The following is a 23,317-nucleotide window of genomic DNA, read 5'->3' on the forward strand; positions in this document are numbered from 1 at the left end:
GATAGAACCGTCACACAACAGAACCACACTACAGACTGGCCACAGCCCAGAAATGCCGTTTGCCTCTACTGACCAAGCACCCTATTTGTTCACTCACTTAGGCTTAGCGTACCCCTTTCTTTTTTAAGTTGGTGGACTGTCACTGCCACTCCTTCTTTCACATTTGGTTTGTGGCTGTCTTTGTTCTCGGGATCGTTTTAGAACCTGACTGCTCATTCCCCTCAGGTTCTAGGTTAACAACATGAATGACATGATGACCTTGGTGGTATAATTTGCCTGGCTGCCCTGGCGTTCTGCACAGGAGCTGGAGAGAAGAGCTTGAGCAAACGAATGAGTCAAGTTCCTGTTATCTCTATTGTGTAGGGTATCACCTTGGCATTTTCTGTGACTTGTAACTACTTGTTAGTTTCAGCACGACAAACCCTGCCCACTGCTGAGGAGACATGAGAGCATTTTCTGTGGTTGTCTCCAGAATATGACACTAAGCTCTGGTCTTTTTTGTTTGATTTTAGTGTTCCTTGTCATTTCAGGCTTAGAGTAGAGGGGATCTTTGAGAAATGCCAGCATCCCCATTCCCTAAGCCCCTTCCCACCACCTCTGTTGGTGGCTCAAACCCTTCTCTTTCTGTATCCTCAATGACTTGCTTCTGTGTCTGTGGAAGAACATGTTTAATTTTGTTTGCTTTAAACAACATTATTTGAGGATTTGTCTTACATGGTGAACCCTGAGGTGGGCAGGAATTCTGTCCCACTCTTTGATCACTCACGACCCCTAACACAGAACCTGCCCCACTCTCTATAAATATTTGAACGAGTGGCAAGCTGTTAACAGTCTCCTGAGGTGGCCACAGTAGGACATCTGTTACAGCTAGAGAGTTCTGTGTTCCCTGGGTAGGAGGAGAGTGGAAACAGGCACAGTTACAAAGATAATGAATGTCTTACTCTTCCTTGTACCCTATGTGACCAAAGCTGAACACATGGCTCCCCTCCAGGACAGGAAAACTGAATACTGTAGAGAGATCCATATAAATGGGAGGAGAGGAACCTTCCAGGGTTTGAACCCAGTTGGGAGAACAGCTTTTTGAGGCATTATCAGTGCTCCATCCACTTTCCCATAGGCACCCTGGGTGTCATCTGCTAATGATTGCCCATATCTTCCTGTGTTTCTCTGTGATGCTGGCTCTCTGGCTCTAGGTGTGGTTGGCCTGTGGGATGTCAGGCTGTAAATGCCAGAGTTACCCTAGGAGGGGGCTTAACCACTGAGCAGTGGGGTTTAATGTGCCAATAGATCAGCTTCTGGACCTGTCAGCCAGGTCACTAGGAGGCGAATTTCCCAGTTTCTTCAAAGGCCTCCAGAGAGAGCTGCTCACGGCTCTAACCCACTATACATGCGCCTCTATCCATCCCAGCCATGACTCCCTTTCCCTAGCCATGCTTCCTGGGAGAGTGTCCAAGGCCAGGGTCTTCCTCATGTCTCTATGCCAAGGTCATTTCATAATAAACCCAGATGAAAACAATGACAGAAGCAGGAAATTTGGGAGGACTTCAGTGTTATCCCCTAGAAGACAAAACTATCAAAAACCAGCACTTCCATTCTCCCCGTCTTTCCTTCTTCTGTTTCAAAGTGTAAGGTTGCTTTTTTTTTTCTGACAGTTCTATAAATAGTCTAATTTTCCAGTGTTCTAACTCAGCCAACGGTGCTGATAATGATCCGTAATTCCATAAAGGATAGTTGTTTCAAGTGACAACAGCCAAAGATATTGTAGCTCTCTTAAGTGAGTGTGCAGAAGAGCTCAGGCCTCACTAAAAACAGAGATGGAGCTCAGAGGCCATTAGATATCAGAATGGATTTGTGCTTGCTTGCCTCACTTAACCTGTAAACTTCCACAGAGACCTTTTAAATTAAGAGAGACCTTATCAGCCTGGGCCAGCTCTGGGATGGAGCATGTGGAGGTTGGGGACAGCTGAAATGAATGGGGACTGTGGGAAAGGAAAATAAAGGAACCTTCATTAAGCCTGCCCCAGTGTTAATGAACTACAGTGCAGCTCACAGAGCCCAGAGAAAATGCTGCCACTGAGGAATATTTATCATCATCTGAGAAGATTTGTAACAAAGAGCGAGAGTGTGAATAACCTGGCTTCTGGTCCTCCAGGCATCATGTGTGCAGAAGAGTTCCCCAAGGAAACCACATTACATGGCTGCTTTGATAGACAATTAATAGGAGGGAGCTGTTAAAAATAACCAGGATCACCGTGGCACTGTGTTGGTGGGTTTTTTCTTTTGTCTTGTTCCTTCCTGGAGAGCTCTTTGCTGGCCTGGTAGGAAACAGCATACATGCTCATGAGTTTTTAATAAGCAAGCAGAGATGGGAATGGATGTAAACAAAACACAATGTAAAAGGAGACAGCAGGTCAAGGAAGTTCCTGCAGATGCATTTAGGTACACCCTCTGGTGCTGTTCGGAATCAAGTAGGGAAATGTCCTCAAGTCACACAGGGAGAAGAAGGGACCCACAGATCTTATTTTTCAGAGTGGAAAAAATCTTGTGGCCTCTAAGCTCTGTCTTCCAGAACACCCTGGCTAGTGGCTCATACCTCAGGTCTTGTGGCAGGGAATGAGAAGATGGGGAAATGGGAAGGACACTGTTAGCTGGTGATGGGAAGCTATTTAATTACCATGTCTTTACCCTATCTGCCATATTACTGGGGACAGTTATGCCTTGAGTACAGCTCTCTCCAGAGTAAGAGAGACATCTTTGCTCCCTTCAGTTCATCCCATGTCCCACTGCTTCCAAAGAGTACTCCGTAGAGAGTAACTTCATTGGCTGTGAGGATTCAATAAGAGTTAGAGTAAAGTGATTGCATTGATGTGTGTTAGTCTTTGGTATACAGTCTGTATTGGTTGTCAGGATGAAATATCTCAGCACTACAGATGGACTTCCCTGGGGCCTATTATAGAAACAGATACCAAGCCGATCCCAGTCTCTCGGGCTTTTAGGGTTGGGTGGTCCACGTCTCCAGATACCTATCTCGCAGCAATGCCCGATGATGGCTACCTTCTCAGCCTTCCCCCACTAAGTGTTTGCTCTTCCTTGCCTCCTAGAACGCCTATGTCAACATCAACCGCATCATGTCTGTCGCCTCCCGCCTCTCAGAGGCCGGCCATTACGCCTCCCAGCAAATCAAGCAGATCTCCACGCAGCTAGACCAGGAGTGGAAGAGCTTTGCTGCTGCCCTAGATGAACGAAGCACCATCCTGGCCATGTCTGCTGTGTTCCACCAGAAGGCAGAGCAGGTAAGACCCAGAGATCTGGGATGATGATCGTAGGGGAGGCATGTAAGAGCAGGCCACTTCAGGGTAGGAACACACACGCACACTCTCCACAGACGACCCCAAGATCCCGCTCCATAGCTTAAATAATAAACCTTGTTTTCCATAAACACACACACACACACACACACACACACACACACACACACACACACACGTCTCTGAGTTCTCTCCAGTTAGCATAAAAACTAAAGGCATAAGTTACCAATGCTTAGTGTGTGTGTGTGTGTGTGTGTGTGTGTGTGTGTGTGTGTGTGTGTGTTGACTATCTGATTAATGTATTCCGAACAGAAACAAAAGTAATGAAAGAAGAGTGATGACTTGAGTGTTGAGTGAATGGAAACTAATTTTACATAAATCATTTGTTAGGTATTTGCTGTGGATAATAACAAGTCAGTAATGATGCAATAAGTAGAAATAACAGGTGCATGCAGCTATATGAGCCCATTTTACAAAGAGGAACTCTGAAACTCATAGCACATGACCTGCCTAAGAGCCTATGGCAGGTCACATCGTGGCTCAAACAAGCTCTTGGAGAACCAGTTGTCAATTTTTCCAGATATTTTGTGAATTAATTGTTCAATATTGCCATATGTTAAAAGCATACTTAAAACACATCACTTCCTGGTTACTATGTCTTACTATAATCTATGATCTTGGGGTTATTTTTATGTTTTCTATGATGGAAATACTATAGAGTTGTATACTATTAGTCATCCCTTCCCATTTCACATTCAGCAATGTCGCATTGGTAGGCTAAAGTGTTAAAATCGTAAGAGTTTTACTTCATGGAAGTTATCAAATGCTGCAGGTCGGGGCTAGATGATCTACTGTAGAGTCTTGAGGAAATGGGAGAGTATAATTTTACAGTTGCAATGTGAGTAGCACATAAGATTCAGGAATACCCTTTCAGTATTCACACTCCCATCACTGAGGGGCAAGCTTTGGTCTTACTCCTTAATGTAAGCAAAAATATCACAGTGTTGTGTTGTAATGATTTAAGCTTGCCACTTACTACTACCAACCATAGGTTGACTGTGTACTCAAGAGTTTATCAAAAGTACCTATAAGAGTGGATTGGCTGCAGGAAACTACAGTGCAGAGTATTGTATATGTCATTCTCTGTAAACTGTCAGTTATATATCATTTATATTTATAAAATTTGTAATGTACTCATGTGTATGAATACACACACACACACACACACACACACACACACACACATCTGTAATGTGAGCTTTCTTGGCCCGGCTAGATCCCGTTGCCTTTCTCTGCCCCAAAGAAGTACACGGACACTGTATTAATTATGAAACTGTTGGCCAGTGACTATGGCTTCTTATTGGTTAGCATTGTCTAAATTAACCAATTTCTAATAATCTAAGTATTTCCACGTGGTCTTCTCTTACTGGAGAAAGGGTCCAGACCTGTTATTCCTCTCGCGTCCTACATGGTGACTGACTCAGCGTGTCTGCATAGACGAGAAGAGAGCGATTTCCTGTTTGTCCCTGCTTATATACTGATTCGGCCCAGCTCTATCACTTCCTGCCTGTATATACAGACCTCTAGACCTCTATGGTTAGCTAGTGGCAGTTTCTGCCCAGCTATATCACTTCCTGGGCTCTCATGGCAACTCCTTTCTGCCTACACTTCCCAGAATCCTCCTTGTCTCCTAGTCCTACCTATTGCCCTACCTGGCCAAACAGTGTTTTATTCATATATATATATATATATATATATATATAATATATATATATATATGAACATTCCCTATCACACATCCATGTATGTACTAATAGTTAAACATTTTTTCACATCCACTGCTAAAATCATACAGATTCTGGGCTGCTGAGGCTTCAAGCCAGAAGTGTCTAACATTAAATAGCCATGGTCTTCTAAGTTTCTTTCGTGGTGTTCTTGTCAGGTAACCCACAGGTAAAGGAGTTTCAGACACATAGTCATATCTTAAATCCCTCCCCCTAACCAGTCTAACAGGGAAGGCAAGGACATGGGACCATTGGAGGAGTCTTGCCTTTGAGGCCAGACATGAGGGTTCTGTACCCAGCCCCCTACTTCTTAACTTTCAGACATGTCAACCCCACCATTCCAAGCTCCTTTCCCCTTCTCTAGTTCGAGCCTAATTATCAGTCTCATGAGGCTGTTGGGAGGAGATGGGCTGTGATAGGTGGGGCATGTAAGCTGCCTAATGAACTTACAATTGGTTGCTGTTACCACGGCAGGCATTTGCTGTGCACGCTGGCCCAGCATCCTTTGATTTTTTTTTCACCTGTGTTTATTTCCATCTGTAGCTGTCTCCCACACTGAAGTAAATATTTGCTGTAAATCAAGACCATGGCCCTAAACTTTGAGAGGGACCTAGCCAAATCTTTTTTTTTTAACTAAGTAGTGGCTTGTTCCTGCTAAGGGTCCTAAGGACATTGACGTCCAGTCTGTTCTGTCTTTAGCTCTATCGCTTGCTCACTTTGTTCTGGGTTTATCTAGTTAGCAAGGAAGACCTGGTCCTTCCCTCTGTCTTTGGCTTCCTTGCTTTAAGCTAACCACTGTGTGGGACCTATGATTGAAACAGGGAGATCCCTCTATCCCCAGGTGACACCAGAATTTCAAGTTGCTCCCCAGTTCCTCTGTGAAACAGTAACCCAGCAGGAAGCTTCCCAGTGTGTCCCATCTGACACTGGATAGTACCTGGCAGTTCTCCTAGAATTGCAAAGAGACACCTAAAGGCACAGAATATAAAACCAAGTGTAGCAGCTGGGGCTAAGAACCAACAGACACCAGGATGAATGGTCACATATTTGCAGAAGAAAACAAGGGGCCAGAACTGAGAGGAGCTGCTATGAGGTTTTCTGGCTTGGATTGGTTTGGATCCAAAACAAGTTTATTTAAGCCGGGCGGTGGTGGTGCACGCCTTTAATCCCAGCACTCGGGAGGCAGGGGCAGGCGGATCTCTGTGAGTTCAAGACCAGCCTGGTCTACAAGAGGTGGTTCCAGGACAGCCTCCAAAGCCACAGGGAGACCCTGTCTCGAAAAACCAAAAAAAGAAGAAAAAAAAAGTTGATTTGTATCAATTTCAGGTGTTACCATCCTTTAGGGAAAGTCATAAAACATGTTTCTCTTTAGTTAGAGAGGAAGGAAGGAAGGAAGGAAGGAAGGAAGGAAGGAAGGAAGGAAGGAAAGACTCAAGACTATGTGTTTACTTAGGCAGTTCTTTATTGCCCTCCTATGGGCTGTTCTAGGCAATGAGATAATAAGGTATTTAAGCAATTAATTTAAATGGAGCTGTGCAGCCAGGCGAGGGAATCACAGGCAGTAAGTACCATTCCAGACTGTTGGGTGAAGAATTATTTGTGTCTTAAAGGTGTATTTTCCCACCCAATAAATCTGAGTGGCTTTAGATAGCTCACCCTTTGTACAGGGAGACCCATAGTTTTCTACAGTTGTTAATTTTAATTTTTTAATAATTTGATGTCTGCTAACATCTGTCTATACATCACATCCCAGTAGCCACTGCTACTATAGGAGTGGCACAGTCTGCCCTACCAAGTCCCTCCATGTTCAGTACGCAGGAGCATGGCTCAAATGAAAATCCTGTTGAGCCTTAATCTGCATACCCTATAGGAGGTCCCAGGGGATGCTAGTGATACTCTTGGGGTCTTCTTTGCCTCTCCCCACAATTCCCTGTGCACAGGAAGCACAGGCCAGCAAACTCTCATTACATTTCATTCAACATCTCTCCTGTGCCCAAATGTGCCCAAGTGCTCAATATCTATGTGCAATAATGGTCTGTATAGGTGCCCAGACTTTGCAGATGTTGTATTGGCACACACTGTTGAACATCCAGATGCCTGGTCCTGCCCCATTCTTATAGAAACTCTACTTTCCAAATGTCTCCTTGGCTGAACTTTGTAGAAGGGGCTAATCCAGCCTTCTGAAGGTATTTCTGAAGAACTACAATTTCTCATCATTGTTCCCAAGGTGTCTGACCCTCTCTACTGTTAAACTTACTCAATCTTTGCCCAGTGCATATACTCACTCACCTGGCATCTCTTTCCAGTTTCTGTCAGGAGTAGATGCCTGGTGCAAGATGTGCAGTGAAGGCGGCCTTCCCTCTGAGATGCAGGACCTGGAGCTGGCAATCCACCATCACCAGTCCTTGTATGAGCAGGTGACCCAGGCCTACACAGAGGTAAGGGCCTGAGGGACAACCATGGGTGTGTGTGTGTGTGTGTGTGTGTGTGTGTGTGTGTTGGGTAAGGGGGCTGGAGCAGTCTGTGTGTGCTGTAGAATAATCTGGGTTGAATTTTAAGAAAAGAAAGTACTCTTTTTTCCAAAATGTCTTTAGGGACCTTGGCCTGTGAGCTGTGGAGTCTCTAGCTAGGGGCAGATATGGTTTGAGCTTTGACCAGGCCCACTCTGGTGCATTCCGCCCCCTTCATATGGGCCTAGACAACCCTTCACCTTGTGTGGATAGTGAATGTCCTCCTGAGGGAGGGAGGGTGTGAGGAAGCAAGGCTGACTCTTCTGAGTTTGCCTTCATGTTGGAAAAAGAGTGTGTAACACCAGCTCACGAAACTGCCCCCCTTTAAAAAAAAAAAAAAAAAAAAACCGCAGCTCACTGAGCAATACTCTTTTGTTCCTGGAAGGGCCAGAGAATATTCCATAGCGTGCAGGAGTAGGAAACTGTCATGCAAAGGACAAACAGAAAGGCCCTTCCACTTAAAAATAAAAATCAAAGGCAGGAGATGCTGAACGGTGAGAATGGAAATTTGTGTGATACTCCCAAAGGACCGCATGTACAAATGCATGGAAAAACACAAGTGTGAATGTTTGTGAACTAGTGTGGATTCCAAGGAAAAGTATGACTGAAAGAGATGGCTAGGTTAGGAAGCCAGATGAAGAGACAGTTGATCTCAGATCCGGCTGGCCTGTCTCCTCTGGGACAAGGTCAGCGAGAAGTGTTTGCCACAATGGCTTCCCAGACTGCCTGCATCTGATTGCTCTGAGGTGGCTGTTGAAGATGCCGTCTTCAGGGTTTTGCTCTAAACTGAAAAAAAATGTCAGAAACTGGGGATTATCACCTACGTTTCAATAACTGTTGCTCCAGGTGAATTTTCACGGTCAAAGGGAGGGGTTTACCACAGTAAAGACAGTTTGAATCTTGGGCTCCCTTGCTTGTTAGTTGGGTTTCAGGTCCTTCTGTGGAGTAAAGCTCATAAAATGGGTGCCATGTGCCTGGCTGAGGCCTGACAGTGGCATGGACTAAATATGGTGAAGCGTTTTCTCAAGACAAGACGCACACAGGGTACTTTTAAGCTAAATCAAACATCCACTTCTGATCCAGATGGCCCCAACAGTTATGACAGAGCCGTGCCTCTACTCATGGCTCACGGGTCTCTAGCTTACTCCTCGTAAAGTACAAAAGTAGAGAGCAGATGAGGTTGATGCCTGTACACCATGCATTCATGGCCATGAGGTAGAGGGGACATTCACATATGGACAAACTGATTCCCCATCTTCTCGTGGAGCTGGGAGGTTCCTCTAAACCTATACAGTTGTGGAGACTGAGGCACAGAGACGGATCTTATGTTGATTCAAATTTCTAGGACTTGGTCTACTGTCTTCCCCACCCAGCCCTGTGCAGCGTGTCAAGATACAGTATTTGTTCAGAGTTCCCCATGGACAACTGTCCTGGCTTTAGCCCTAGGACGTCATCTGTTCACATCTATGGAGAGTATCTCTGCATTATCTAAATGCTGCCTGCCCATTAGCAATTAACTGAGGGGGTGGGGCTGGCAGGGCTGTGGGGGGGGGCGATGCTTTCCTCTTTTGCGTAGCCTAACTCTACCATGTCACTTCTTTTAGCCCCAACAAAATTTTTACCCTCATTAGAAGAATGTTGCTGCATTTTGTGTTCTGGAGTTCCACCTAAGACTGTGGAGAAGTATGGGGTCAGCTCCTGGCTCATCACATAGACAATAAGGAAACATACCTCTTTCTGCCTTCCAAGTAGGACGAGAAGGCCATTTCAATACCACACCTGCTTCAACCTTGATTCTAACTAAATTTGTTTGGAACTGTAAAATTTCTTTCAGTTTTTCCAGTATCCGCTTTTTCAAGAGGGAGAGGCATACATTCAGTGGAAACTCTGGCAGGCACTATGGAGCCATTGGTGTCGATCCTACAATGGCCACTTGCCAGAATGAGCAGCGCCACTGATTGTGGCGGGGTACCAGGGACAGGAATGACAGAGATACAGTACCCACTGCCACCAGCATGGAGGGTGAAGTTGAGGAGTCCAGTTACTTGAGTGGTGTGTCCACAATCTGCAGGTCCCTACCCTACTCTGCATACGCTAGAAAGATGCATTTCAAGAAAAACAAGGGGGCTACATACAGGGGGAGAAGAAAGGGTGGAAGAACCAATGAAGATCAAAAACAGAAAATGAAAAGAGAGAAAAAAACGTAGCAGGGGAGGCGGTGGAGATGAAGATAAAGTGGTAACCAGTGCTATGTGCTGGGCCCTGTGTACCCGGCATGTACCAACTCCTTTAATACCCACCACCACTCTGTGAAGTGTGCACCCCTGTTATTCCCCTATGACAGACAAGAATACCGAGGACCAATGCCTCTGTTAGTATATTTAGAAGCTTGGAGCCAAGCAAGGGGAGCTGAGGAAGACAGAGTTGAGAGATTTAGGGTTCTGCTAGCCGACGTAGTCAGAGTTGTCTAAAGTACTTAGGAAGCATCCACTATGGCAGGCACTATCGTGGACACCAGGGACAGGGCCGGGAACAAGGCAGACTTTCTGCCCTGTGCAGTCATCTGTAGCTGGAGATGGGAAAGAGAGGCTTCCACACACAGCTGGCCAGCAGTCCGGCAGCTCCTCTCTGCCTCGACCCTGGGTGTTCTGTTAGTCTCTAGACTGTAGACACCATGGCTGGCACACTCCTTGGTTGTGATGAGCTTGCTGAGGACTGAGGATGTCAGGCCTCTTCAGGAACCCCTGGGCAGATTCTTCTTGTCTCTCTTTGCCCCTGCCCGCTTTTGCTCTCCCTTGACCAGAGCTCTTGACCTGAACTGCCTTCCTTCCCGCAGGTCAGCCAGGATGGCAAAGCACTGCTGGATGTTCTGCAGCGTCCCCTGAGTCCTGGGAACTCTGAGTCTCTCACAGCCACAGCCAACTACTCCAAAGCGGTGCACCAGGTGCTGGACGTGGTACATGAGGTGCTGCACCACCAGCGGCGGCTCGAGAGCATCTGGCAACACCGCAAGGTGCGGCTGCACCAGCGGCTGCAGCTATGTGTCTTCCAGCAGGACGTGCAGCAGGTAACAGGCCCCGTGACCCACGTCCCGTTCTCCTGCTCGGGATGCTGACAGCTCCAACCCTGACCTGCTTACCAGGCTCAAGGAGGTCCGCATAGATAGAGGGAACACTGCAATTCAGCCCTCGGCTATTTCTCTACACACAGCAGGAGAGGGAAACAAGACAAAACAAACTAGCCTTGTTAACGGCATGCATCTTGCTGGACAGATCTAAGCAGTGTTGGGGAATAGGCTTGGCCTCAGTAGCAGCTCCTTGTAGTTGGGTAACGCATGTCCTCTTCATGCAGGCAGGGAGACAGTAGGCAACTCTGATGTTGCAGGGCCATCTAAGCTCTGCTGGAGAGAGACTCTACGTAAAGTGAACTCATTTCTTGATCAAGGACGAGGTGGATTGACAGAGTAAGGATGGGGGTGGGGCATAGGGACTTTTGTGATTTATTGACAAAGCTGGACCTTTGAAACCTATTCCAAAGCAAGTCCATCAATCCCTGTATATCCCATGGTCAGAGGTTACTTTGGCTTTGTCTGTCTTTTTGTATTATTGTGCTAGTCCCTGCTCTTCCATCCCACAGATAATAATGAAATGATTGTTTCTGACTGTAACAATATAGCCATGCCATAAATGTCCATTCAGAGGAAATCACCCATTCTTTCCCACTTATGCTTTCTTGTTTCTCTGTCTTTGGGGAGCTGGGAGCTGTGCCCAGAGGACTCATACACTGAGTAGGGGGAACTGGGTAGGATCTGGACCCAAGATCAAGGCCAAGGTCATCTTCCTCTCACTTTATTGGGGATGCAGGGTGAGACACTGGGTGTAAACACCTGCTGTCAGACTCCTGTCAACATGACCCCTGTGGGATTTCAGTACTCTATACCAGAAGTGCCAGTTTGCTCTCCTTCCATTCTCCTGTGGGAGTATAATCCAGAAAGAGCATGATAGCACGAGAGAGTGAGAGCTTGGTCACATGTGTTCACAACTGCTGTTGGCAGGAGTCTGGCACTGGGAACCCAAGGTGGACAGGCAAGATAGAGAGCATCCTTAACCATTGTTACACATTCTGGGAGTTAGCATGAGTACGGGGACCTTCAGGCTGCTTTCCTTCTTGGGATCCCCTAACTACCTTGTGGCACCCCTTCCTGACTGACATGTAATAGAGTCATCATAAGGATACGTCAGTCCCCAGGGTGAGCACCGCTGATGTGCCAATCAGCTCTGAGACCTGGGGCTGGCAGGAGGAAGGAGGAAGCAAATGAGTCAGCTGCCTGTTCATGCCATCTGGAGCTGTCCAGATAAATTCATCACCCAGAGCTCAGGACCCAGGGAAGCTGTCTGGCCTGCAAGTGAGACAGACAAATGAGGTACTAGCCTTGCAGGGACAAAAGAGGGGTGTGGCTACTTCCATAAACTCTCTGGCTTGCCAAGATAATATTGGCCACCAGTACAAGTGGGATGGTATGCTGGGCTCCTCATCACCCTCCTGCTGTGACTCACTATTGAATCTCACTGTCATTTAAAAACTGTGTGTGTCTCATTTGTGCCCATCTCAAGAAGGGAGATTTCTTTCTTTCTGAGTTCCTTATAGCTTTTAGCTGTGTCTACATGAAACTGGGGTTCTCTTCATGCTTAGTGAATTGACCAGGAATTATTAGAGGACCCCCTCCACCTGCTTTTGTTGAGTGAATACTTAGTCCTCCTTCAACCATGCAGTGGTTGTTTTATTGGTGAATGGTGGAACCAGCCTACGAGAACTGTGATATAATAGCTTGAGGTTCTTGGTGTTCCTGGTCCAGACTGAGGACACAGGGGACACAGTCTTAGTGCTCATGCATTCCATGGTACTCACTGATTAGTCAAGAAGTTCAGGTCTCTTTTTCATGGGCCCAGAACTGAGTTAAATACTGCTGAGATACCTGGTCAGATAATTGTAACGATACAAGGAAATACAAAGAACAAGTTTACCAAGTCTACCACAGTCAACATGTGGGGTAATTCATGGAACAGTTTCAGGCAAAGGTATGAGAAGTCAGGATTGATGTCTTAAAGGAAGAGAGGGTTCTTTGCACCCTACCCATAGTCTGGACCCAAGATACCTAAGCATATTTAAGATGTTTTCTCAGTAGCCTGCATGGGAGGCTCGTATGCAGGTATCATCAGCCAGAGCAATGCAGAATGGCAGACAGCAGCACAGGTCAGGAGTCAGTAAATCCTGTTCTGAACATGTCTTACCGCTGTGACCAGCAGGACATAGACGAACTGCTGTATCTCATGATGCTTTGGGGTTTTTGTTTTTTCCCACCTCTAAATGAGGACAATAAAATACACCTTCCTCATGACATGGAATGCAAACATAGTACCTGCCTAGCACATAGTCACATTCTCTCTCCATGGTCCTTGGGTGCCCCCTGGTGCTTGTGCTGTTGGGAACTTCTGGCATCTGCCATGTGGGTTGTCTGATAAAGATTCCATTTCATTTGGTGACTAAATCTCAAAGCTCCCAATGCCTAAAAACGCAGCCAGTAAAACTTATTATACAGCTGAGGGAACTGAGTCCCAGAGATGTAAAGTGACTTGGTCATAACCATATAGCTAGTTAATGGTAGTGCCAAAACCAGAAAGTAGACCTTCTGATCCATATTCCAGCAAAAGTCTCAGGAGAGACACAGAGAGGAAACATAAGACTATAGGAAACAGAAAGATGCACATTATACAGGGGAAGACAGACCACATACCCCAGGCAGAGACAGAGATACACAGACAATGAGTAAAAAAAGAGGAAAGCAGACTTAAAGATGAAAGTCATTAAAATGGGTGTAGCAGGGGAGAAGGGTTGAACAAGCATGTAAATGCAGAGACAGACAAAAGAAAGAGCCAGAAACCCCCCATGGGAGGATAGAAGCAAGCCAACCTCTGCCTATCTGACATCCTGCCCCATTGCCATGCCTGAAGATAGAACTTGTCCAGGTAGAAGTATTTTGTCCTCCAAGGCTTGGAATAAAAGTGAAGCAGAGATATATAATCCAAAACTGTCAGTGGAAGAGATTCCATTTAAACATCCGCTTCCAGCACTGCCCTCCCCCCCCCTGCTCTTGGTTCCAACAGGTGTGTTCTCAGCTCTCTCTCTCTCCCTTCTGGTTTGGGTGAGTGTTGGAAATTCATCTTAAAGGTACAACTGGAATTGAATTCATTAAATTGAAGAAAGGGGATGATGCCTACTATTCAATCAGTGTGGAATATTTTTCAGTAGGTTTGTTTTTTTTTCTGACTTAGGGTAGAAAATTATTGGCAACAGCAATAAAAGCACTCCTGATAGCATCACCCATTCTCTACCCTGTGCCTTTTATGGTCCTGTAACTCCTCTGGCTTCCCATGTGTGCAAAAGGCTGGTTCCAAGCCCATGTAGACCTCATATGGTTGGAAAGAACAAAGAGTAACTAGACATTTGCTCATTCTGGAAGAAGTAAATTGCTTGTATTTTTTCAGTCGGAGAAACTGTTTTGGGAGCACCACGGCAGGTCATTCTGCTCTGCCTCCCCTTCTTCCTCACCTGTGTTTTGTTTTATATGATGATCCTATAAACCTTGTAGAGGTGTTTTATAATATAAAGTACTTTTGGAATGCCTACTGTAGGCAAGTCCCTGTGCTAGAAGTTTGAAGCTCCTGCACCTGAAAGCAGACTTATGCACCCTACGACTTACTAGTGACATGGAGCTGACTGTCTGTGTTCAGGCAAAAGGATGATGATCTGGTGAAGTCCAGCATAAAGTTCCCATTGGTGGGGATGAGAGTTGCACTGATTCTTGGTGCATAGGCAAGGAGCTTGAAGCAGGGTTCTTAGGAAGGTCAGAATGCAGAGGGCTAAGCTACATATGTGCATGCATACATACATAAATACATGCATGTATACATAAATACATAATTCAGAGAGGTATGCTACATACACACTTGCATGCATGCTGGCAGGCAGAGCAGGCCTGGCTGAATGCCCACTGCTGGCTGGAAGAAGATGGGTGTGAATGGGGCACTGGCACATTTGAGGGTCCTATGTCCTCCCCTAAAAAGGCCATCTTGTTCTTAAGCAATCCACTCCTATAAGCTAGCTGGGGAGTGGCAGCAAGATTTAGCTTCCTTGGTAGCAACGTTCTGAATTGATGAAAAGTACTATTAGAACCAAACTTCCTGAACTGCAAAGAAATCTTCCTGCATTAATTTTCCTGGTGCCTCATGTGGAAAATTATAGACTTTACTTTGTTGACTTTGTTTGCAAAAAAAATGAAATACCCAAAAGAGATTTGTGTGAGTATTTAATTCCAGATAATCAGTTATTTACTAATTGTAGTGACTGCAGCTCCTTAATCAGACTAAACCAGTTTGGCCATTGAATAATCCATTTTTTCATTGTTATGTTGTAAAAGGCAAGCATTGCAGGTTGCTTTGATCAGCAGTAACAACAGCAAAAAAAAAATGAACAAAAAATGTGGAGCCTGGAAACTAACTTTTCCTCTAGAAAAAAAGATTAAAGTCTAAGAAACATGAAAAGAGTCAGGTGGTGGTGCACACCTTTAATCCCAGCACTCGGGAGGCAGAGAGAGACAGGTGGATCTCTGTGAATTGAAGGCCAGCCTGGTCTACAGAATGAATTCCAGGACAGCCAGGGCTACACAGAGAAACCCTGTTTTCGGGGAGGAAAAAAGATGAAGAAGCACAAAAGGCTCATACACCTTGTGCACACAATCAGATCTTAGGATGCACATATGAGGAACCATCTCCAAGGTTTGAAAAGGACTATTCTTATGGTAAGAACGTAGGGAAGAAATTCAAACATCAAAGAAAAGATTAGTTCCAATTCGGGACTAAATTGCCTATAAAAGCTACCTTGTTCAGAGCTCAGAATTCACCAGCTGTGTGAGGAAATATGATTGGACATCTAATCCCTCCACTCGCCTTTTCCTATTTAATTTCCCAGCACCATGAGGCAGGTGGCAGTTTGGTCTCCATCTTTCTGAGAGGCATAGAAAGGTTAAGTACACTCACTTCTGATCCAATACCTGGTGGCAGAGCATAGCATCAGACCCAAGTCTACGGGACATCAGAGCTCATGCTGTTAGCCTGTCTGCTCGGGGATGGGAATAAGACACAGCCCTAGTCCAAGGGGTTTATCATTTAGTGTAGAATGTCACTGATCAAACAGCCCTGGTAGATGACTTGGTTCCACAGGATGAGGTTTTCCCAATGCTATGTAGCTACTGACAGCCTAAGATTGACCCTCAAACTGTGTACCACAGAAACAGTCACACTCATGCCTTGACACCCTTCCTTGTGTTCCATTATTGAAGAATTCCTTTCTACACCTATTTACCTACACTACAAATTACCCCAAAATACCCTCTCCCAGTTCTCATTTTTCAGTCAGAGATGTTAACGCAGCCTTGGTGAGGCTTTCCTTTGTAGCATATATTTGAATAATACTCACTTGGCCTGTGGCAGTAATTAGCAGTCCAAAATTTCCCACTTAAATTTTAATGGGTGATAATCCATTCATTCAGATATTTTCAAGTATAAAATACATGATTCTGTTGTCAGAAGGAAAACCCAGAGTACTGGCAGGTGTAGCTGAATCTGGAGGAAGGAGGGTTGGTGGGCAGAGTGGATTTCTGATTGGAGTGAAGATAGGGATATTCCTATCTCTGTGTGCTGTCATCTTAGTGGACATGCTCCGTCCTTTTCCCCTATAGAAGGCAGTGGGTGCCTCTCCTCTCTTCTTGAACTCTGCAGGTTAGAGGCTGGCTACTTGCATAGTCATACCCCTCCTTCTGGGAGTTTCATGGTTCTCTTGTGCCCCATTCCTTCTACATTCCTATTTTCCATCCTACACTCATCCTGACTTCTACACTCTTTTTTCTTCTTTCCACCTGCCTTGCTTCCCCTCCCCACCACAGCCTTCTCCGTGGTGTTCTCTCTCTCTCTCTCTCTCTCTCTCTCTCTCTCTCTCTCTCTCTGTGTGTGTGTGTGTGTGTGTGTGTGTGTGTGTGTGTGTGTGTGTGTGTTAGTGAAAACTCTATCTTGACTGGAGTGATCCTCCCAAGATGATGATTTGCAAGGAAGGTCCAGCACTTCCCCTGTGTGGGAAAGCTGGTTGGAGTGTATCCCCTGTATGTGTGGAGGGGCAGGAAGCTGGGTGGAGTGTGTCCCCTGTATGTGGAGGGGGTACTGGTTGGAGTGTGGGAGATGTGAGAGGAAGAAGTCCCTTTGGAGAGGACTGCTGACCCTGTAGACTTCCTTGATGCACGGTTTACAACATCTTTAATGTCCTCAATATATCTTTAATTCTGTTCATGAGTAATGAGAAAGTCATTCCTCAGTTCACCTCCTGTGCTTAGCACATCTCAGCCCTTAACATGCTAATTCTAGGGCACTGAGCACCGGTCTAAAGGATTGTTGTTCCTAACAGGGAACTATGGGAGGACTTTGAGCAGAGGAGAAGCAAAATCAGAGTGAACTTAGGTAATCTGATAGTTAGGTTTGGGGGGGTCATATGTGGAGTCTGGAGTCAGTAATGGAATGTGACAAGTGTGAGTGAGGATAATTGGACTCTGTGGGTCTGAGAGCATTTCTGTAAAATTACTAAAAAGTGACGTCCATTTTTTTATAGAAACAAAGGAGATGTCAGGTGTGCATATGGGGCTGTGTGTTTCTCAAACTTTGGTTCTTGGCATTAACCTCAACTGAGTAGATTGAGGATGTTTTTCAAGCACCCTATGGGAGACAATTCCATGCTTTTTAATTCAGAATCTGGGGGCAAGTGGCAGCTATATTTTAAAAGAACCCCAGATGACTTTTAGAGTTCAGAGCTTCTGACAACAGTTTCAAGCCTTACTGGGAAGAAGGGGGTCCATAAACTGGCACCAGGCTGAGGGGAATCTTTCAGAAAGGTTCCAGGCACCCCAACTTCAGTTCTCCCTGGGGGAAGAGAGGTGTGGGTGTCAAGGCCCCATCCAAGGATGGCTGAGACTTGAGGTCTTCAGGCTCTCAACTGCCTTCTACCTGGCATGGAGCTGTCAGTAGGAAGAGCCACAGTTCTTAGGGGAAAGACAGATTGAGTACCTGCACCCAGAAAAAAAATGACAGCTTCTCCTGCCGCACATTTATTTTGATCATACTTGTTTCAAAGAGGGGACAAAAAAGTACCAACGTGAGTGACTGGTAATTGAGCACTTGAAGTGACTCCTTCCTGCTCTCACGTTTCAGCCTGACTGTTGCTGTGGTCCTGGCTGTTCCCCCTTGGCCACAGTGTGCAGTGTGCTGTGGGAATAGACGAGAATAGTGATCTGATGGACTCTCCCAGGTGCTCTTGCAACCGCGTGTACTTCTATACTTGAGCCTTTAACAACAAAGTATGTTCCAGAGGCCTGCTGGTTCATAATCACTTCACAATGATGGCTTTCTGAATGGATGGGGTGGGGAGCTGGGGCACTGCACACAGGAGTCAGGAGGAAGGTGTTCCCTGGCATACTAGAAGCATCGGGTGCCCTTGTTCTACCGTGGACCAATTTAGCCTATTTTGAATAAGGTGATTTACCAGAGAAAGACAGATAAGGGAATCACAGGGTTGGGGTTCTGATTCCATATTTGATTGCAAAAGGCACCCACCCATCTCCTTTCATGATTTTTACCTCTTACCATGCAGGGAGTGGTAAAATCATGATTCTTTTAGTTCACTTGTTTGTTCATTTAGCACACGAGAACACAGCAGTGAACTAAACAAAGCCCTTGCCCACATGGAGTTCATACTGTGGGTGGAAATGAAATAGAGCTCAAACCAAACAAACATGTATGTGTTGCACAGCCATAGTAAATGATTATAGGCATAGAAAGCTGAATAAAAAACACCTTAGGGGACTGATTAAGAAGAAGGTCCAGGGGTGTGGAACAGGACTACAACGTCCTGGCTACCAAGATTACCTCCTAGTAGTTCAGTTGTGTTCATGGCCACTAATCAGTGATGATCAATAGTTTCCTTCAAAGGGATGTCCCCCTCCTCCTTGGCTATGAGAAGACTGCCTCCTGCCCCAAGGAACATTCCATCTTGATTGTATGTTACATGGAGTAAACACAATTAGACAGAAAGAAAGGGGTGATTAAGAAACCATATATAATTGGCTCTCGAATCTGGTTCAGGATTTGAGCATCTCTTAGAAAAGGCTGTTCTGGGCAAGCACTTATTTCTATTGAAATGTCAGGGCCCAAGAATGGAGCAAGAGTCTTTACAAGTTGTTATTAGACTGTCTCATTGTTGATGTGGTGAGTCCAGGCTACTCTAGTGACTAAGCAAAATTAGGCTTGTCCAGAATGGGTGAGTCAACAGAGAGAGCAGAAGCCTTAGCTACAGATGTATGTGGCAACCTGTGGCCATAAATATTCATCACCTATCCCCTAAGCAGGATGGGCAAACAAGGACACTGTGATGGAGAAAGAGGAGGATCTGATTCAGTGTGAAAACCCCAAATTTCTTTCATTTTCCTAGGAACTACCTGCCAAGTGGGGCAGTGACAGGGGCTAGAGAAACACAAAGAGGCAATTTTGAATGCAGACTGTGAACAGTAGGGATATGGAGGAGGTTGACATCCACCCCCAAAGGTCTGTAGGGGAGGGATCAGTTTAAGTATAGTTCAATGGGGTATATATTAAGCAACCACAGTACTGCTTGTTGCAGTGTTGTTGAGTGCTGGACTGGGCTGTACCCTGGAATTATGAGGAGGTTGCAGTCCCATGGGAGAGGCAGGCCTGTGGGCCATAATTGTGAAGTGTTTTTCTATGTGTATTTATTGTTGTTGTTCATACAGAATATGATGGTAATTTCATACCCATGTGGTCTTATACTTTTTTCTAATTAGTAATTGTTGTTTTAAGGGTATCAGTGGATTGGGTGTGGTAGTACATGGCTGTAATCCTAAGGTTTGGGAGATGGGGCAGAAAGATCCAAAACGCAAGGACAGCCTTGGCTATATCTTGAGTTTGAGGCCAGACTGGCAGCATGAGACTCAACATTGTCTCAAAAACAACAACAAAACCCACCAAGTCATAGAAAGGCAAGAGCCACCTTACCTTAGATAGGCTATTAAAAGATTGGCAATGAGTTAAGTGTAGCTAAAAGTGTGACCAGGAAGCAGTCTGGGGAGTGAGAACCTGGAGGAGAATGGCATAGACAGCTCAAGTGAAGGAAAACACTAGAAACAAAACTCCAGAGAGCAGGGTGTGAAGAGGTGAGGCAGAATTTCACTAGCCAGTAGAGAGTAAGCAGGGCCTTCACAGATGTGTGGACTTTGTGTACCAGTTTAACAAGCCTCTCAGAACTACACCACAGTGAAGAACCCTGTCATCATAGGCATCAGTGTCATTTAAGTCTTAGGTTGTATTTTTAAAATGGATTTAGTGATCCCTGTTTTTTTTAATGGCACCCCATACATTAATGATGTAATCATTTATTTATTTTTAATCCTTACTATATAAATTACATCTTAGAAACACAGGCACAGCTTGCCTTAGAGGCACAGATTGCCACATCAGATTGACAGTTGTCATTAGAGGATATTGCCCATTTGAGTTTAGGTTCACAAAGGTCATTTATGAACATACCAGATCCTGCACTCAGAGAGAGTTCCTAAGAAGTCTGTGTCTCTGAGCTAGCCTGCCTTGTTCCTTTGACTGTGTCTGGTGACTACCTCTCCATTCTGTTCCCGGCAGGCTATGCCCCTGGTGGTTGATCTTACTGCTTTCTTCTCTGTCACCACCAACCACGTTCAGCCACCAAATCCTAGCAGTAGTATTTCCAAATCTAAGCCCCCATCAGTCTCGTCAGAATTTCTACTTTTGTCTCATTTTCTCACCTCTTCTCAAGCTTCCCTATAGTTGATTTTCTATAATCGAAGCAGTAGCTTTTCCATGGGGATATGATGGTATCTCTCTCCTTTGCAGCCTTTTGGTGGATGGTTATTGAAATAGTTACTAGAACCTTCCATTCAGCACACCATAACTCACTGTAGTTTTGTTCAGATTTCTCTGGACCTATTTCCTATTTCCTTACTACTTGAGCTAAGTGTGTGTGTTTGTATTTTCCATTTCTAACTCAGTTAGCTAATATCGTCTCTTGAACCATAATAAAATCTCATTTCTGCAGAGACCTTCCCCAACTCCATCTAGAAAGCACCTGGCTTTTTGTTGATTTTCATCTCAACAATTAATGAAGAGTTGTGTGACTTAGTGACTAGTGTTTGTTAGCCCATAGACCCAGTTCCCAGAGTTGAGACCACTCATGGCTATCTATAGCCTCATATCCATGGGGTAGCTCTAGCACCTGTTTCAAGGGCACAGTAAGACTAATAAGCAAACAGGAATATGTGAATATTCATGTTCCATTCTTCTCTGCTATTCAAGAACTCTTAAGATAAAAACAAAAAGACAACATTGATGGTGCCAGAAATGCTTAAATACCAACTCAAAAGCCACCAACAGATCTGCATGGCCCTCATCTTATACCACCTTGACTACAGTTCATCATGGAGTAATATATATATGATGCTTTGATGCCTATTTATGCTCATGGGATCCAGGGCTTTTTATCTAGAGAGCCAATTCCTCTTCATTCATTGATATTAAGATTCTGGGTCTGGCTCACCAAAATCTCAAGGGTGTCCAAAATTCCAGAGCTGCATGTGAAATTTCAGTGTATGATGTAACTGTCAACATGACCAGTGTCTACTGAGAAGCACACTGCCCGGCTGTGCAGGTCTGCCTGAGAAGCCATGTTACACTGAAGGTCATGGGTCAGGATCAAGAGAGTTTGTGTTATGCACGTGTGTACCGGGGGTAAGGGCTCCGGCTGCACCATCTGTCGGAAACAAAACGAGCAGAAATCATCGCACTAAGCAGCACTGTATCTATTGGCTGTATGCATGTCACCTTAAGTACTTTTTCTGTAAGTATATATAAAGTAATTTTAATCATTTGCTTTTTTATTTGCTCAGCCGATTTCCACGAAGTCCTTGAATGCTTATCCAGGTCACATGGGTTTCTCCACAGCTTCAGATCTCGGGCAGAAACTGTATTGAGTGTTCTCAGTATAACACCACATAATAAATGAAGCTGTGTTAAAATGAATAAAAGTCTCTCAAATATGAAATAACTAGATTTTTGAGTAATAAAGGCAGAGCTAATTTAGTAAACTAAGTGGCCCTGACTGAAAATGAATTGCTGTTTTAAGAAAAGCAGAATTACTTGAAAAGGAAATAAATTGCTCTTTTCAAAAGGCTTAAAAATGGTAGAATCCCCCCACAATGTAATGAAAAGAGAAAACTGTGTGTGAACTAGTAGGTAAAAGCATTGCTTTTTGGTAAAAGTTATGAGGGACTGTGAAGACAGTCCGGCTAGCAAAGTGCTCGCCTTGGCCTGAAGAAAGAGCCTTAGAGTTCTATTTCTTGCTGCCTGTTCAGGGTTTGAAAAGCTGGAATGCAGCACTACCACAGTTTTCTTCCCACAAATGTACCTCTAGGATCTCTCTAAATATCTGTGTGTATAGAGCCAGGGTGTGTCACTTGAAGACTTGAAGTGTTTTAAATCTCCATTCCTGGGGCTGGAGAGATGGCTCGTCTTTAAGAGCATCTGGTGCTCTTGCAGAGGACCCACCAAGTTCTGTTCCCAGCACCCACACCTGGCAGCTTACAACCGCCTGTAACTCCGGCTTCAGAGGATCTGATGCCCTTCTTCTGGCCTCTGTGGGCACCCACACACTTGTGGCATGTATACACAAAGACAGACAACACATAAAATGAAAGTCTATGTGCCTAATGCAAACAGTCATAAGCAGAGGCTTTCTTTTCTGAATTATAAGGGATAATTAATTACCCGACTCTTCATGCTTGTACTTGGACGTTTGTTCATCTCATTTCTGCATTCCCATACAGCTTTCTCACTAGTGCCACCCTGAAATAGGCTTTTTGACAGTGATAGGGAAGACTTTGAAGATTCATACTGTGCACATTGCAGGCATTAAGTGATCTCAGTGTCCAAAGAAGTGATCCCAGGGGCTGAATTCTATATAAGAAGAGTTCACATGTCTGCGTCCTGTGAAATGATTGAGTCTGCTTCTGTTTGCCTCAGGGAAGTCCATATGTGTGTATATATATATATGTATGTATGCATGTGTATATATGTATCTTTAAACAAACCTGATTTCAGTGATTTCATCTGAATCACTCTCCAGAAGCTGCCTCTTAGCATCTGAAAAGGCTGTTACATCATTAACCAGGTATTTGGTTAGAAACCTGTACCATGGGAGCAGGATGGGTCCAGTGGCATAGTGTCAGGAGTATCACAGGCTTAACTATAGCTCTGACTTAACTGTAACCAGTATCAACTCCTCAGAGACAAGACAATAAGCTGCCTCCCTTTTCCCTGGTATACATTCATATTTGTCAGATGTAATTTTTTATAAAGCTTTTGTTCCTTCTACATCTCAAGGTCTCCATGCACTTTCCCAAGTATCCCTTAGGAAAACATTTCTCACTTTAACATCTCCTCTCCTCCCTCTCCTGCCATAGCCACTACTGCTCCAAGCTTAAATGTTGAGGAAAATGTCTTCAGGTGAAATTGCTAAG

At 44.9% G+C, this 23,317-nt stretch overlaps 1 protein-coding gene across 4 annotated transcripts in view; it reads left to right on the plus strand.

Moving 5' to 3' along the window:
• The window catches only part of LOC100757073 (kalirin), a 528,077-nt gene that overhangs the window by 193,609 nt on the left and 311,151 nt on the right, over positions 1–23,317 (plus strand). For all 4 annotated transcript variants that reach the window (XM_035444595.1, XM_035444596.1, XM_035444597.1 and 1 more), the window contains exons 7-9: positions 3,102–3,293; positions 7,399–7,530; positions 10,439–10,669. In XM_035444595.1, coding sequence (XP_035300486.1) covers positions 3,102–3,293; positions 7,399–7,530; positions 10,439–10,669 — 555 coding nt within the window. The remainder of the gene's footprint in view (positions 1–3,101; positions 3,294–7,398; positions 7,531–10,438; positions 10,670–23,317) is intronic.

The sequence above is a fragment of the Cricetulus griseus genome, chromosome 4 (assembly GCF_003668045.3).
Source record: "Cricetulus griseus strain 17A/GY chromosome 4, alternate assembly CriGri-PICRH-1.0, whole genome shotgun sequence".
NCBI lineage: Eukaryota > Metazoa > Chordata > Mammalia > Rodentia > Cricetidae > Cricetulus > Cricetulus griseus.